The sequence below is a fragment of the Mixophyes fleayi genome, chromosome 1, assembly GCF_038048845.1.
Source record: "Mixophyes fleayi isolate aMixFle1 chromosome 1, aMixFle1.hap1, whole genome shotgun sequence".
In the NCBI taxonomy this organism is placed as follows: domain Eukaryota; kingdom Metazoa; phylum Chordata; class Amphibia; order Anura; family Limnodynastidae; genus Mixophyes; species Mixophyes fleayi.
This window is the reverse complement of record NC_134402.1, coordinates 175393484-175410456: the sequence shown is the minus strand read 5'-3', so window position 1 is coordinate 175410456 and position 16973 is coordinate 175393484. Positions and strand designations below refer to the sequence as shown.

Here is a 16973-nt window from a genome sequence, read left to right as displayed (position 1 = left end):
GAATGACTGAAAAATAAAAAGTCCTGATCAGCATGCCAGTTCATTCGTACACACTATACATGCTTAAAAAGATTTACCCTCAGATCTGTGTTCTTCCCACTGCAGGGTTGGAAGGATGTCGTTCCATAGTTGAACATGATTTATAGTTCTGCTGAACAATAAAAACAAACGCTGGTCTGTGCTTTGTAACGACTATCATTGTCTAAGTGTACACACTAATGCAATATTGCGCTGAACAGTTGTTTATCGGGTGATTGGCCCAATAATTGGCCGAAAACACTGTAGTGTGTACAGAAGGCCTGGGCAACCTGGTGCTCGCCAGGTGTAGCAGAAATACAACTCCCAGCATCACCTGCTAGCTATTGCCAGGTATATCAGTAGAAAAAGCAGGCTTGTAGTTTCACACCTTGAGAGCCACATGTTGGCCAGGCCTGGATTAAAGGGACAATGTGATCTAGAATATGAAAGGCAAGATCTGTGTGAATTGCTACAAGATCTGGCTGGTAAGATATTGGGCTCGACAACCAGATTTCATTGTGTGTAGTCCGCCTCAAATGAACAAAGGAATATGTCTCATTGGCTGCTAGCGGTGACAGTGTTTTTGTACTTAAACCATTATATTGTAAGCCTTCACATTCTTAATGTTTCACAGCATATTAGAACCCGATTTCTTTATGCATTTTTTTCCTCCAGTCTACTGGTGGGTAAGTCACGTTTAATATACAGTGATCATTGATTCTGACAATTTTTATATTTTCTGCATCGAAATTGAGACTTTTCAGTTAGAAATATTATGTGAATTAGTAAAGAGGTTGCTGATGTTGTGCCTATATCCCAAATCCAAGATTGAAACCCTGATGTAAGAAAATTAATGCACGTCTGCTCCTCATTTCAAGACACAGAATGTCCTTCTCTGGGGAGCTCCTGAATGTATTCATGCAAAAGTAGTGGGGAGGTGTCTAATGTCTTGTCTGAACAGCTGCTAGCCAGAATATTAATTTCCCAGCAGTTTTCTCGTGTGCACAAAATGTATCTAAAATTGATTATGTAAATTCTAACAAATGTGTCTTAGAAATATATCAGCATGTCATTTCCCAGCAACTTTAGTCACTGAATTTGACATTAGTTTAGTATGTAAATCCCTTTTTGTATCAATAAACCTGTTACAGGTCTTACCACCCATCATATTTTAAAAGGGTATTTTCTGCATAGACAAAATACATAAATTGTTCATAGCTCCATCAATAAAACAGTGCGGCATCTCGATTTCTACCAGTTCTGTAAACAATGTTGTAGTATATGACCATACAAAGACACATAGTTTAATAGAATTATATACATAGGTTATATCTATATTTAGCTTTGTATATGTGTTTGTAGTGTCCTGGCTTTATGTATCAAGGTTTATCTGGTAATTAGAGGATCAGCTTCAGGATTTTCAGAGTCTTATACTGACCTTAATGATAAGGCTGATAATTCACTGTATACATGTGCCTGTAGATGCATTCCTTTTATTCTGTGATAATCCATCAATTATAATATTTAGTCCAGTTGAGTAATGATGTCATCAGTTATAGCTTATTCATTAAAAACCCACTATTGCACCTTCCACTGTGGAACCTTAGGCCTTAGCATGGCCACAAAACACCGCAAGGAGTTGAACATACTTGAAAGGTATAGTAGTGTGCGCATCATCACATTAACAAGTTTATTTTCATCTTCATTTTCACCTTTTATATACAATACATGCACAAAATAACCAGTCCATCACTGGAAGAAGTGGGATATTATGCAATTTGTTTCATGATAATTGTATACCGAAAGTATACAACAACGACCTCCAACGCTGCAACGCCTCCGCACAGCTTGATACACATTGGAAGGAAAAATACATGAGGTAAAAAAGGTCTGTTTATCCATGGAAAAGGACAGTCATATCAGAGTAAAAGGAAGACCAAAAGATAGATAAAGTAATAGGAATACAAATTAGCATTTTCAGAACACTATTCTTATTCATACTCGCATCTTTTGCAGTAAAAATAGACTTCTTACTTTAAATTACAAACATTTCTTCTTAGCAGTTAATTATCAGATATGTTGATTCATTGCCAATTATTCAAGAAATGATGCATTTCCCTCTGGTAAGATGTAAAAAAATAAATAAAATCATATTGCTGTGCCTCTACACGACATCACGATAAGCCGATATATGCTGCTGTGGTGTTGTAGACCAAAAATGGAGACCGTGATACAAAGCCTACTTATAAAAATGCAACAGTATAAAATGGAAAGTGATGAAAAATACGTTCTCTATAGTAATACACTCAGTGCACAACTTGTTCTGTACCACATTATTCTGTACAGACCTTTCTGTATTAAAAAGAGAAAAATCATAAGAACACAGGAGACAGGAAATGAAGGAAAAACAAAAACATTGTAAAACAACAAAAACAACTATAAAAAAAATGTTATTGTAAACAGCTCCAGTCCATTTACTTTGTTACATTGTTGCCTGTATTTCAGAGTTAGACTTTAGCTCTGTGATAAAGACAATTATATATTTGCAAAACTATTATTATGAATAGTTTCCAATAAGTCACATTGTTGACAGTTTACTTCCCAGCAGTAAACTAGAGATTTGAATACAAATACACTGCTCAGCGTTCCTGTGTTGGGGACCCCCGCCAGCGAGTGGTTATCAGTTCTAATTTTTATTATATTGATATTATTAATCTTCTGCTTAAAGTACTTCCTTGTGTCTACAGCGCTGAACAGAGTGACTTTTTTTTTTTTTATTATTGTGCAGGAGCAACAGCTGGGTTGGGTTGATAAGCAGGTAAAGAATCTATACGCGACTGAGGAAATATAACTCAGCATAGGGACGACTGTGAAATATCCAGTTATTATTTGTCCTAGCAGGCACCACAGTCAAGGCAGTGGAAATTCATTTAATCTTCCTGTCTGCCCTCAAGCTGTCTTGATTCACGTCTGCTGTGCTGGAAAGCTTCAGCTGCCTGCTCTGCTCCCATCACTCAAAGCCCACTCAGTGCAAAATGAGTCCATAAATAATGGTCATTTCATGGCAGGGACTTCATAGATTAGACTCTGCCCAAAAGTGCTGACCTGGAAGAAAATAAAACAAAATTTTTTAAAAAGGGACATAAACATGATGATATCTAAGCCTTAAATATGGATGTTGTTATATTACACTTTTTATCAGTGTAATAGTTTTATGCTACATAGCTCATATACTTTAAATACGTATATAAGAGGTGGCAGTCAGAAAAACTTATAGAAAAGAAATCTATTTTGGTAAGACTTGCATTCAAGAGGTCACTGATCTGCCTTTTTAATCATATAGAATAATTTGACAAAACGGATAACTAGACACTGGAGTATGAATAAAATATAATTTAATGCTTCAAATATGAAAAAATGACACAGACAATATATAAAATATATTAAAAACAGTCAAAGAGAAAAACATAAACAAGTAATAGCTAAAGCAAAGCCAACGTTCCAAATAAATAACAGATTTTTGTCATTGAAATTTGCAAATAGATTTCTGAATGTGACTATCCAGTGTTGCAGACATACACCCTTGACTGACGGGTGGCATGGCTCTTGACACGCACCTCAGAGTTTTCCATCTGTCCTTTTCAATGTGATTCTCAGGACCCTCGTTCTCATAGGAGGCCAGATAAAGACCTAGATCAAGAAGTATAGGAAACAAATGTGAATGTACTGTATCACATGGGTATAACAAATCCTTCGATCAAAGATTGGAGACACAGAATACAGGAATAAAGCTTTGTCTGTTGCATGTGTCGCTACCTTTTAGTTACATTCTTTTGCAGAATGGTCTTGACACCCAATATCAATCAGTTCAAGAGCGATCGGATCATAATTGTACATGCTGTAATATGTGGTTGGAAGGCTATGGCTATCTGTTCTCATACTCTAACCACGTCATCAGATGTCTAATGGCTATCCATGCTGGGCTAAATTGGACAGCGATCCCGTTATTTCACACACCAACAGAGTATTAGGATTGCCAGATTCAGTAAGTTGTCACACACAAAGCTGGGTGCAGGTAGCAGCATATAGAAACCACTACATTTACCATGAAGGAATAATAAGGGGATATATGGGGGTAGGTAGAAAATTTACCACTAGGCACTTCCCAAATATAGACTTCATGGGCTAAAGAATCTACTATATAAATGCCTAGTGGCGTGTGTGAAAAAAAAAAAACCAAGCTACAGCGCCACCTGCTGGGCAGAGTTATACACTGACCTATATATTTCTTGAAGGAGAAGTGACAGTTGGGAGTGGTTGGTGGTTGCCGGGGGTGACAGTGGGGAGTTTTTAACACCTTAAGTAGCTTGATGAAGGATGTGGCGATGAAGATGAAGGATGAGGTGGAGAAAAATGATGAGGTGGTGACATGTGGACAAAACCACGTTAAAAAAGGGTGCTTGCCTCGGGAAGTAACGCTCTTCCCCTGAGGAGGCCTGGGCTAGGCCCAAATGCATGACAAGAACCTTTTCAACACCTTAAGTAGCTTGATTTGACTAGAATGCATGAGTATCATGCACGGGTTAACTTGTATCCTATATAATGACAAATTCAAATATTGAAACTGCTAACATTTTTCATATTCAGAAAGGTCATAATAAACATTTATTTTTATAGTCATTTCAGGTATTTTTTTTATTTTTATTTATTTTTTTAAGTAAAGTTAAGTTAGTTAAAGCATACAGTCAGTAACACAATATGAGGATTACTGGGACACATTACACAGTCTACAGATTACTTATTTGTGAGACATAAATACAAATAGCAACTGTGATGCGAGATTACCCAAGTAATGGAGCACCATGTGTGAACTGGACCTAAACACCTAAAATACAGTTACACTAGCCATACAAAGGCAACATACATGTTTCTTCTGATGCTTTTGCTAGTTCATTATTTATTTTGGGACTTCAATCCTCTCCTATGGCATTGTGAGATCACAATTACCAGTAGTATTCCCCTTTTTTAATGGGAAAAAATTAATCTTTGTGACTCACTGGGAAATGGGCGACTACACAATTCAATAACCATAACGCTCCATGTGGGTATCTTACTAAACGGTGACGCCGGCATACTAAGAAGCATTCACAATTCTCATGTTTGAGTGGTAAACAATCATTTAATAAAATATACTCTGTAAAGTATTGCTGATCTTTGTAACTTTGTGATGCAGGTTCAACGATGGAAAATTATCTTACCATCTTCACTGAATATTGGGGCAGTAAGGACATAGTGCAGAATTTTCCGATCTTTTTCAAAGGGACACTCCACTTGCTTCCATGCCATAAATTCACTGACTTGCTTAGCCAGCTCCCAGAATTTCTGAAGATTAAGAAAACAGTGCACACATGTCAGAACAAACATAGAACTGTAGGGTAGAAGGGAATGGAGGGTTTTGGGCTCCTCGCTCTTTTAAAAGGAGACATACATGCATTTTAGTACAAACTACAGGTTTGGGGATTTTTAGTCATGGTCAGGGGCAGATTTACATAATCGCATAACAAATATTCTGTTGTCTGTCACAGACAGACCATAATGGTGTTACCCTATATAATTAATCCAATCCTCAGATAAATCATGCTCACAAATAATCATCCTCACACTAATAGAACCCAAGCTCGGTTTAAGTTTTGTATTTTACCAAGATATTTTTCTTTCTGCAAACAAAGAGCCGCAGCCCTCAGCCTCCACTGCCCCTAACCATGTTCAACGAACAGCATAAGAAGAGGACTCAGAAGTCTTTCGCCGCTGCAATGAGCTAGTGGTGGAAGCGATCTCATATGTATAGTGTATGAAAGGGACAGTCTCTTATTGGAGGTGCTGTTCTGGCATTGCTGAGAAATGCATCAACATGACATGCTAGTTTACAGGAGGAAAGTGCGAACATTAATAAATAGACCCCATAATGATAACCGGCTGACATTTCAGTGATCATATTCAGAATAGGTACTGTTTAGGTTCTCCTAGCATTCATAGGAAATACAGCAAAGAAAGATTGCTCTATAAGATACGATTTGTACAACATAGTGTAACATTATATTGTCCGGAGTAAGGAAAATTGTTAAAAGCCACTGAGCACTCCCAATGTCCTAGAGGATACTATATTCATATAACAAAGTTTATGAATCCTCCCTATATTGGCTCATCACAACAGCTCTGCCTTGAGCTTTTTAAACTGGCTGTTGTAATAGATGTTTAACCCCTGCACATCACCAGCTAGGAAACATTTAATGTTGTAACTTTAAACACAGGAATAGAACGTCTAAAGATCATGTAGATACTTACTGTGAAAAATATTTAATGCCCGTTACCTTGTTAACATGAATGTAAATCAAAGAAAGAGAGGTAGAGCAGAGCAACCCACTGAAATATAACCATATATCCGGTGTACGTACCTCAAAATTGACATGTCCATTAGGAAGACGACTGGTACAGCCCTCGTTCAGGAAGTAGATATCTTTAATCAGCAGGCTGCAGAACGGGATCACAATCTACATGAAACAAAGAACGCCATAAGCTAACAGAACCAGATTTATGTTTTCATTAAACAAAAATTGTTGTCCATCTAAAAAGGTTATAACCCAAATAAGCAAAACTAACCCAATTTTAAATATAGTCATATCAAATAAAAAGGGGTAATTTGTGATGTTAGGGGATGGCAAAAAAACAGACAAAAACACACAATCAATGAACGTCTGTTAATAGGATACAGAAATGTTCAGCTACAAGTTAAGCGCACCAAGCTATTTTAGAACTAGTTTGTAGAACCGTTAAGAATCCTTCCTAGGCAACAAAATTAGTCGCCAACTTAAATCTGAAGCGTCAGTATCAATTCGGTTTAAAGGAAACCTTTTGCCTAAACACAGCAGAAGGCAACCAGTTTGTTGCATGAACCAATAAGAATGAAAATGCAGCTTACCAAATCCCCAGAGACTAGTGTCATCACTAATTCCAAGAACAAGAGTCCTCCTACCAATTCACTTGGAGCTGGAGAAGTGCACGTGATTCATATCCCAGTGAGTGACATCACTAGTGGCTAGTGAACCAATGTGCTAATTGTGGGTTCAGACCCCATTACGTAGACAACACGTGCACTTTGATATAGGATAATACTAAACTTAAGCTGAAGTTTATTTGTCCATGCAAATAAATCAGTTTTGTTGTATGCTAGGCTGCCATTTGAATGCCCAGTAGGCTTTCAAGTGTCTTAGAAAAATATATATTTCACGTTTCTGAAGGGAAAAAAAAAAAAGAGAATTCTTAACCTCTGCTGCAGCATAAAGAAATAATTCCTTGCAAAATGGTATAGTAAATATAGTCTCTTTCATTGCGGATAAGAAAGAGCAAATTATTTACAATAGTGGAGTGTGAATATTTCATATAAGCATGCAACGCATCAACTGAAGTGATGTACAAGTAGGAAAGATCTTACAGTCACAATATCTGGTCCATGAAAAATGACAGATGTAAACATACCGAAATACTGAACAACTTCTCTCCTAAATGGGTGCTGGACAAGGAGCTACTTGGCTGCTGCCCAAAATACAGAAAGAAATTGACACAGCATTTTTCTTTTGTAATTATAATCCCCATGTACTAAAAGGTGTATATTTTATTTAGAACTATAAATCAGAAGTGCTTTCCCGACTTGCTAGTTAATTTATAGACGGTGAATCTATAAGAGGTGCAGGCTGTAGAGGTACTGCTTGTCAGCAGAAAACAGGGAGTTATGGGCTGTAAATTAGCCCAGCTTTCTAAAACCCCAGTGTTAAGTGCTTATTAAAGGATATACGTGTCTTTCTTTCAGCACACTGAAGCAATATATTGATGTATTATTAAACAACAAGAAAATGCAACCATTTTAAAAATTATGACCCAAAAGTACACGTTTGTGTCCCAATTTGTTCTTTAACATCAGCAACTTTTTTCCATTTAATTTTATTTTATCAGCGTGTTCTGATATAGTGCAGACTTCTTCCAAGGTTATCCGATTTTATTCAATCCCTTCCCCCCCATAAATAGCAAACATGGGGGGAATCCTCCAGAGAGCCTAACCTGCTATGCCTTCATGTATATTCAGTTTTCTGACAGCATTAACACAAAAACTCACATTGTACAGGTTTAAAGAAATATAAATATTGATACATGTTTAATATATCAGCATATCAGTATTTTAAAACAGAAAACTTTGCCTGTTGTGGAAAAAAAGACAGATTCTGTCAGCTGTGTATGTTTGTTTGTCACTGCTCCGGAATGCCATATAGCAGATGAATTTTAAAAGGAGCTGTCAAATAATGTAATGGACTACAAAGTAAAGAACTGACTCAAATTACCAGTTTTTGTTTTGTTTTCGAAACAAAAGGCAATGAGAGTTACCAGATTAGCAGTTCATATGTCGGAAACAACAAACGAAAGACTTTGCAGACAGCTTATTAACACCCTCAGCAATCTGATTATTTTAATTATATTTCCAGGCAAATATTGTGCCGTCCCATATCGAGCAAGATGCTGTTAAATCAATGTAGCATAACTGCTATGCTTCATTACAGCTTTTGAATAATACATGGTTTTAAATTCAAATTATTCCAGCATGTACAAGCTAGTCTAATGAGCTTGTAACCAAGGATAGTCAGGTCAAGACATTTTCATTTGGCAGGGATGCGCCTGGTTGGACAATGACGTCAATCTGCACTAGAGTGCTAGTTAAGCAGACTGCTCTGTTTCAGGAAGTAAACACTACGGGCCTGAGTCATTAAGGAAAGTAAGGCAAGAAAAAAAAAAAGGAGTAAATGTTCTCAGGGACAACCCATGTTACAATGCAAGGGGTGCAAATGAGTTTATTATTTTGCACACAAGTTAAAAAATGGCTGTTTTTTCATCTAGCGCACAAATACTTGATAGCTTTATTTGTACACTGAAATTTAAAGTTGATCTAGGATATGCCCTATCCCAAATATAAATCTGTCCCCACATTTTAAACTTACCTCCCCCTCCAATACAACATGGTTTTGCCCACGTGCAAAGTTACTCCTTTTTTATGCTTGTTCTCCTTAATAACTCAGACCCTATATGTTCTTATTGTCAGCGTTGCTTAGGTAGGTTTACTATTTACAGCTAATCACTTTAGATTCTATTAGATCACTTTAGATTCTTAATCACTAATCACTTTAGATTATTCCCTCTTCTTGCTATGCAAAAATCAAACAAACAGTCTTCCATTTTTTTATAAACTGCATAAAAAAATAAAAAAAAATTACACAGTAGGCCAAAACTTCCTGTGTGTCTGCAGCTCACACAGAAGTATCTAAAGAGGAAGCTTGAAAAGGAACAATCATATAGTCTACAAGGATTAAATATAGTAATACATGTGACATGACTAATACAAAAAGCAAAATTTGGAAGAATTTACATTAATGAAATTAACAAAAACTTCAGTCAGCTTTAAAGTGGAACGAGTTTACTCATTTACCAGTTATCATGGACTTACAAAAATAAAGCATTGTAAAACAAAAATGTATATTTGTATGGTCAACAACTTAGGAACAGTTTCATCACAATGGGGAGTTTGACACTTCAGCTGCTAATTTGTTTGTTTTTTCTCTTTTAAAAATGTCCTTGGTCTTCATATCTACTCCAACCATACAAACTAAATTGATTAGCTATTCTTACAAAAAGTTCCTCATTCCCATACATGTGCATTATGTGGAAATTCAATATACAAACAATAGTACCATCTGCATGTTCTACAAATGCCTGTTTGCTAAGCTGTTTGGATAACATACCTTCTCTCTGGTGCTATGAGCGGTTAGAGACCTTTGTGCTGCTCCTCGCAGAGCTGTTCTGTAATTGTAAAAGTTGCTAGAAGGATCCATTTGATGCTGTAAGAACACAAACATCTATACATTAGTGAACAGTGATTAACCAGAGAAGACCGCTTATACTAAACATATGTGAATCAATAATGTGTGGTGACCAAATTGTGCCAAATTAAACGATGATCCAGTCACTCTTTTCTGGGATAGAAGAGCAGAAGTGGAGCACTATAAACCACCAGTAATGTTTTCTATGACATCACCTGCGCTGACCCGTATGAATCCTTTACTCTAGTACAGGTTATATAGGAGACTAGAAAGCTAAGCACACAGACTATTATTTTCCCAGTGGGCATAATAGAGAACCACCATCCTAAACAAAGTTTAATATATTTATCAAAAATGTACATATTATTGAGAAATTACTTTGTATATATAAGGTATACTCAGCATGCCTTACCTCAAGCACATCAAACTTTGCAGTCTTGACTTTTGCCCACGTCTTCTTTAACCGAGAAACAGGGCTCATGTTCATGCCAGCTGAATTAAAGATAACATTTGTTATACATCATATATTGCCATTTTTTTTTTATACAATGCATGTGTTAACAATATGCAATATAGGTTATAGAGTTACAAAACAATCTGGTTTATTAGACTTTTATTTATATGAAGACAGCCGTCTGAAACCATTTATTAGTGCAGTCTGCTACTTTTTACATTGTTCTTAGCAGTAATGTTCAAAACTAAATATAACTAAAAAAAATAAATAAAGTACATTATAAGTACCAATAAATAAAATAAATAGTAATTGTCAACCAAATTTAGGTTACTTACAATCTAATATTTAGTATTTGAAACTCTGTTGGTAGGGTTTACATTAGTAAATGGACCCTTGTTATGCAAAGTTCTACGACTGTAATCCAAGATCCTTCTAACCAACTGTACCAAAAGATGGCACACCAAGCTGGGTTATACCATTAGGACATCCAAGTGTTAAAGTGAAAACCATTACTCTAATAACACTGTCACAAGTGAGCTATATACTAACAAGGCCCTTAAAACTAGCAATGTGTAGTCAATTAATACATAACGTGAGATTTCAGATATTCTTTGGAATTTTGCTTCTGAAGCCACACTGTAACATGATACTCTGAAAACAGTCTGACTCACTCTAGGAAACCAGGAAATATAATAGGCATTTGTGCTTTATCATCTACCAACAGGTTTAGTTAATAATTACCATATGTACTTACAAATTATTGCCATTAAAGAGTTAAAGTTTCCAATGTTGAAACATTCCCGAGCCACATCGATGAAGAACTCAATCATCCGTGCTCGGTGCTTCTTTTTAACAGGCTGCAGAACATTGAGAAGAACATTAGATTTCAATAGACATCTCAGAGTGTGAGGTAGTAACCGTGCCATCAAATGTTGCCCTCACCATGCAGATTTCTGTTGCAACAAGGTAACTAAGACGATTGAACCACTCCACATAGGCTTCCAGGTTCCGTGTCTTCTTCCTATCACCGTAACCGTTCTAAAGAGATATAAGGGGTTTCAACAAATTGTAAGGGACTGTGCGGGCATTATATATAAAAGGATGTAAGGGTTGCAAAATAAGCATGATCATAAATTTATTTATATATAGTGCCACTAACTCCGCAGCGTTGTACAGAGAATGCACTTACATCATTCCCTGTCCCAATAGAGCTTACAGTCTAAATTCTTTAACACACACACACACACACACACACACACATTACAGTCAATTTCATAGCAGCCAATTAACCTACTAGTATATTTTTGGATTGTGGGAGGAAACCGGAGCACCCGCAGGAAACCCATGCAACCATGGGGAAAAACATACAAACTCCACACAGATAAGGCCATGATCGAGAATCGAACTCATGACTCCAGTGCTGTGTGTCAGAAGTGCTAACCACTAAGACACCGTGCTGCCCACACAGCGATTATATGATTATAGAGAATATATAATTAAGTTTAGTCAATAACATTAGTGTCAGCTATACTTTCACATTCCCTGCAAAAAAAGTCATGAACAGACTTCACATATTACCTCATTATGGTCTAATGGATCCTTCTGCACAAAAGCTTGTACAAACTCTTCTGGCCCAATATAACTTAGTCTCTCCTGTAAAACAAGCAGTGATGTCGTAAGCACAGTACTTTTATAGCAAATGTCATTAAGCCATTGCATTCAGAAATATTTCACCTGCTTCTTACCAGTTCTATGTGTGTTAGCTGCTGAGCTAAGGTATAGGGATCACTGCAGACACTGATGATATCCCTCTGTATGGACTGTGGTTTGCTCTTCAGAATGGCCATACGATCAGCAGACTGGGCATTGATTTTTGCAATAAGTTCCTCGTACTGACTCAACGCAGCTAGCTTCCGGATCAAATTCTGTATGATCTGCTGAACATTTTTTCTGTACGTCTGGAATGGAAGGTGTTTTTGTCATTTAAATGTTTCTTGGGTTTACACCATGACACCACAGTATTGGGACATATAAAACAGACAATACTAAAAACATGTAGAGCAGCAATAACAAAAAGATGAAAAAGTAGGATAACCATGACTTCTGCTTAAAGGGATAAGAAAATACTTAATCCTAGGAAGAAAGTGTTTGTAAGTGTTTTTCATAAATTGACTAAATAGGGCCTATTTTCCCTTTAAAGGTTAAGAATGTGACTTTCTGTAAAGGCAACTCTTTGTACTAGCAGTAAATCTAGCCTTTTGAGTTAATCTTAATTAAATAAACATAGTAACCGCTAATGCCAATATGAATCACGCAGAAGCTATTTTGTTGTATTCCCAACACTGTCTGTCCCAGTCTAGAAACTTTAGTTCTTTGAACCCTGTACATGTCCACAGTACATAGCATGCTGTCCTGTTGTTTTGCTGCTAATCTGCACTGATGTAATCAATGGACACTTGGCAAAGAGCCTTTTGCGGTAACAGTTTAAAGTAGAAGAATTTGCCAGCGCAAACACTTTTAAAACAGATTATTCCCACAAGGGAACGCACAGTGCAGTGATCACAGGGTTAGCACTTTCTTCATACTTTCAATAAACAAAAGTCTGTTTTGATAAGTTGAATTCTGTGTGACTGGCCCTGTTCCACATTAAAAAAACACCCAAAGAATTATATGATAGAATTACTTTTAAATTGCTGGTTCCATGGTTTAGCTATTCACTGAAAACACTGAGCCGGGATAGCATTGTAAACCTAGATTAGTGCAGATGAGCCCTGCTGTGCATTTGTGGGGTAATGTAACACTTGATTCGGAATCTTCCCCCATTTTACTTTGTGTTGATTAAGGAGCCGGACAATAAACAATGTCTAATGCTATGGACCTTGATGCATTCACACTTTGCACAATAAATAGCTATAGCTGACGTTGTTTGTTCAGATAGTAAATAGGCCAGTTCTTCCTGAACTAAACAAAGGTTGAGACAGTTGGTGGTGGAAGTAGCATTTCAGGTACATTTTAAATATAGTGTAACTTTGTGTTTGCAAAACAGCGTCAGGACTAGTCAAGTGACACCAAAAGATTTGCCTTGTGCCTATATACAGGCACAGGATCTCTTTTATCCACAAAGTTTTGAAAGCCAGAAAGTAAAAAAAAAAAATAAAAAAAAAAAAAATGAAATATATATATATATATATATATATATATATATATATATATATATATATATATATATATATATATATATATATATATATATATATATATATATATATATATATTTGATGTCGATTTGTAACAAGGTCATAAACACAGACATGATCACCAAGTAGCTTCTCCTGAGAAGGAGTTATATCAGGGACAGAGTAGGGGGAAATGGGTGAGGCTTGTTTTACGCTATTGGAGCATCAAGTCCCAAGCATTCTGGGTTAATAAATACAATATATGTACTGTCAAAAATAGTATATGTAGTAAGCTTCTGACACATGTGTACATGAGTGTTTGTATCTTTTAGCAGACTGCAGATTGAGCAAGTATCTGACACATGCTTGTCACATGATATACCGAACCCACCACCTACATCAAGCCACACTGCACTCAGTCACTTGCATATGAGCAGGCATGTCACCGCTCACCGGATCATGCTATGTTAGCCAAACTCCATTTGATGAATACTTTATGAAGCCATTGTTTCTAGCTTTTGAAACATGCTATTTACTTATTATTAGTTACTACACCATACTTACCAACTTTAGAAAGTTGGTTTCCGGGAGCCTGTCTGGGGAGGTGTGGGGGGGGGGTGGGGCTCCAAAATGCACGTCATTTTGGATCAGTCCTCGTGACGTAATGATGCAAACACGTCATTTGACAGCGGGGGGCGGGGCCAAACGCCGTGATTCACCAGGAATCATTACGTTTGGGACCTAATTCTGCCCACTTCACTAGGAAGTGGGGCACTTCCTAGTGAAGTGGGCTGATCCGGGAGATTGCCACACTCTCCAGGAAGTCCGTGAGACTCGCGCAAAATGCGGGAGTCTCCTGGACATTCTGGGAGAGTTGGCAAGTATGAACTAAACATCTTGTAGATTTAAAGAACATTGGAGAAACAATCACCAATTATTGAACTTGGAAAATATGTCAGCTATGTCATTATGCGAGCTGAACCAATATTCACGAGAAGGCTGCCTGTTAAGTCACTAGAAACAATATGTTACGCATGCTCCAATGACGTCACAGGTTTGCAGTGAATAGATGAATGTTTATGTATCCATTTATTTACCTCAAAATAGACTTCTCCCTTTGTGTTTAAGTGACAAGATCGCTTTTACTAGCTTAACTATGGTTATGTTGTGTGCTCAATCACTATTTGTATGTAACCTGAAAAATATTTTTGCCATGTTGCCATGCTAAATGTATATGTAAGTATTGTGAGAAAGTTTACTTGTTGTATATAATGATGAACCAAAGTGACCTGCACAGGTCACGGAGAAAAACGCTCATGCTATTTTTTAATCACAGACTAATAAATAAAAAAAGGGAAATGTACAGAGCTATTTTCCTATCAGACAAGGAGCTTGTGTTTGCAGTCATTCCCATGTGATAAAGCAGTGCAGTATGACAGAAACAAGGTTACGGAGGTCTCCGTGAACTCAATGTAGCAATCTGTTCAGCACTATGTATTATTTATTTTATTCAGGTCTGTGCTGTGACACATGGTTGCAGTCGGCCTTTAAAAGGCATCTTGAAAGTCACAGGACACCCTGCCAAGCAATGCTCATTTGTCTGGCAGGATAATTCAGCCTAGCAGTGAAAACTGTGTTCACAGTTTGAATTAAACCATTTACGGATAGTATGCTGTCAATATGTGGCAGATATGTCTATCCATTACTTTCAGAAAAAGAACAAATATCCTTGTATGTACATAAAATGTTTCATTTTCAGTTACGATAGCTGCGGATTTGTTACTCCAAGTAAACTAGGCTAAGAAAAAGTTAATAAGGCCCAATGGCTATAGCAATGACTTAAATGGTAGCTATATAAATGGTATTCTCAGAAGCAATAGCTGCTGCAAAGCAAATAGCTATATATCCTGAAGTGCTACAATACCTCATCCCTGCGTGTGATGCAGTGAGCCGTGTCTTTTAAATTTCTCATCATCCTCTCATCCCTGAAGTCATAAGGGAAGGTCTCTGTCCATTCTGTCAGCAACTGAAGGATTTTAGGAGCAAATTTCTTCACTTGGCTCTGTGGAAGCACATATGAAAATTACCACAACAAGAACCCAACACCCTGACAAATACAGATAATGAAAATTTGAAAACTTTTTTTTCCTCTAGTTACATTCCACAAGGAGAGAAACTGCTCATCTAGACAAGCTAAGTGTTCGGTTTTTTTCGTTGTGGAGTTTGTTTACTTTTCCTTTAATCATTTCTATGATGAATACATTTGTGCATAAAGTGAAATGCCACCATTTTGCCACTCAACAAGATCAGTTGTAGAGACTATAGCAGCCCGGGCCAGCCCGTTGCCCTCCAGGTGTTGTGAAACTACAAGTCCCAGCATACCCTGCCAGCTATTGGCAGACTACTACCGGCAAAGCATGCTGGGGCTTGTAGTTTCAAAACACCTGGACGGCAAAAGTTTATCCAGACCTGCACTATACATTGGTCCAATATATAAGCAAACACCAATTAGATATTGTTGTACCATTCTGAGACCTAGGAGACATCTTACCTTATCAGTTCCAGGTTCATTTAGGCGCTGCTGTTCTATGCAAACATGACCAACTTTAGCCATTAATTCAAAAGGATGAATGAAGAGTCGAGAGCTGAGAAGGAAGGTGAAGATGTATGTTCTCTGTGGGCAAAACACAGACAAAGGGTTATTAGATATTTAACTATTAGAAGGGAAATGGCCATACACATGCCTTCAATAAACATACTGCACAGTGTGTGTCCAGACAATAAATCAGGTCTTATTTTTTCAAAGTATGGATTGCATTTGATGAGCCATGTGATTGTCATATGACCCCTTAAATTGGAATGTACCTATAAGTAGGAAAACAGAGGAAGCAGATTGAAAGAGATTAAATTAAAACCACAAATGTTCCTCCTACAATTTTACAATATTGGTTTATACCTCATTGGTATACTGAATGATGAAATTGTCAATATTTGTATTTTGCACACCAATTGTATACAAATATCTGCAGTAATGTCATCATCCTCATCTATTTATATAGCACCACTAATTCCGCAGCACTGTACAGGAAACTCACTCACATCAGTCCCTGCCTCATTGGAGCTTACAAGCTAAATTCCCTAACACACACACACACACACACACACACACACACACACACACAGACACACAGACCAAGAGAGACCAAGATCAATTTAATAGCAGTGAATTAATCTACTAGTATGTTTTTGGAGTGTGGGAGGAAACCCATGCAAACACAGGGAGAACATACAAACTCCACACAGATAAGGGATATGGGAATTAAAGTCATGATTCCAGTGCTGTGAAGCAGAAGTGCTAACCACTAAGCCACCATGCTGCACGTATGTCCTGAATGAGAAAGGTGG

At 37.1% G+C, this 16973-nt stretch overlaps 1 protein-coding gene across 2 annotated transcripts in view; it reads right to left on the bottom strand.

Annotated features, from left to right (window-relative positions):
* Positions 1 to 1694: 1694 nt before the first annotated feature.
* Positions 1695 to 16973, bottom strand: part of RASGEF1B (RasGEF domain family member 1B) — a 28252-nt gene continuing 12973 nt past the window's right edge. Inside the window, exons 3-14 of one of the 2 annotated variants that reach the window (XM_075204551.1) lie at positions 16120 to 16242; positions 15493 to 15630; positions 12138 to 12350; positions 11971 to 12045; positions 11335 to 11430; positions 11147 to 11249; positions 10351 to 10430; positions 9861 to 9956; positions 6474 to 6569; positions 5277 to 5400; positions 3636 to 3708; positions 1695 to 3123 (exon numbers count right to left, since the gene is read on the bottom strand). In XM_075204551.1, the coding sequence (XP_075060652.1) occupies positions 3099 to 3123; positions 3636 to 3708; positions 5277 to 5400; positions 6474 to 6569; positions 9861 to 9956; positions 10351 to 10430; positions 11147 to 11249; positions 11335 to 11430; positions 11971 to 12045; positions 12138 to 12350; positions 15493 to 15630; positions 16120 to 16242 (1242 nt within the window). In that variant the 3' untranslated portion in view covers positions 1695 to 3098. Of the gene's footprint in view, positions 3124 to 3396; positions 3709 to 5276; positions 5401 to 6473; positions 6570 to 9860; positions 9957 to 10350; positions 10431 to 11146; positions 11250 to 11334; positions 11431 to 11970; positions 12046 to 12137; positions 12351 to 15492; positions 15631 to 16119; positions 16243 to 16973 lie in introns of those variants that run through there. The other variant, XM_075204550.1, reaches the window with a different exon arrangement.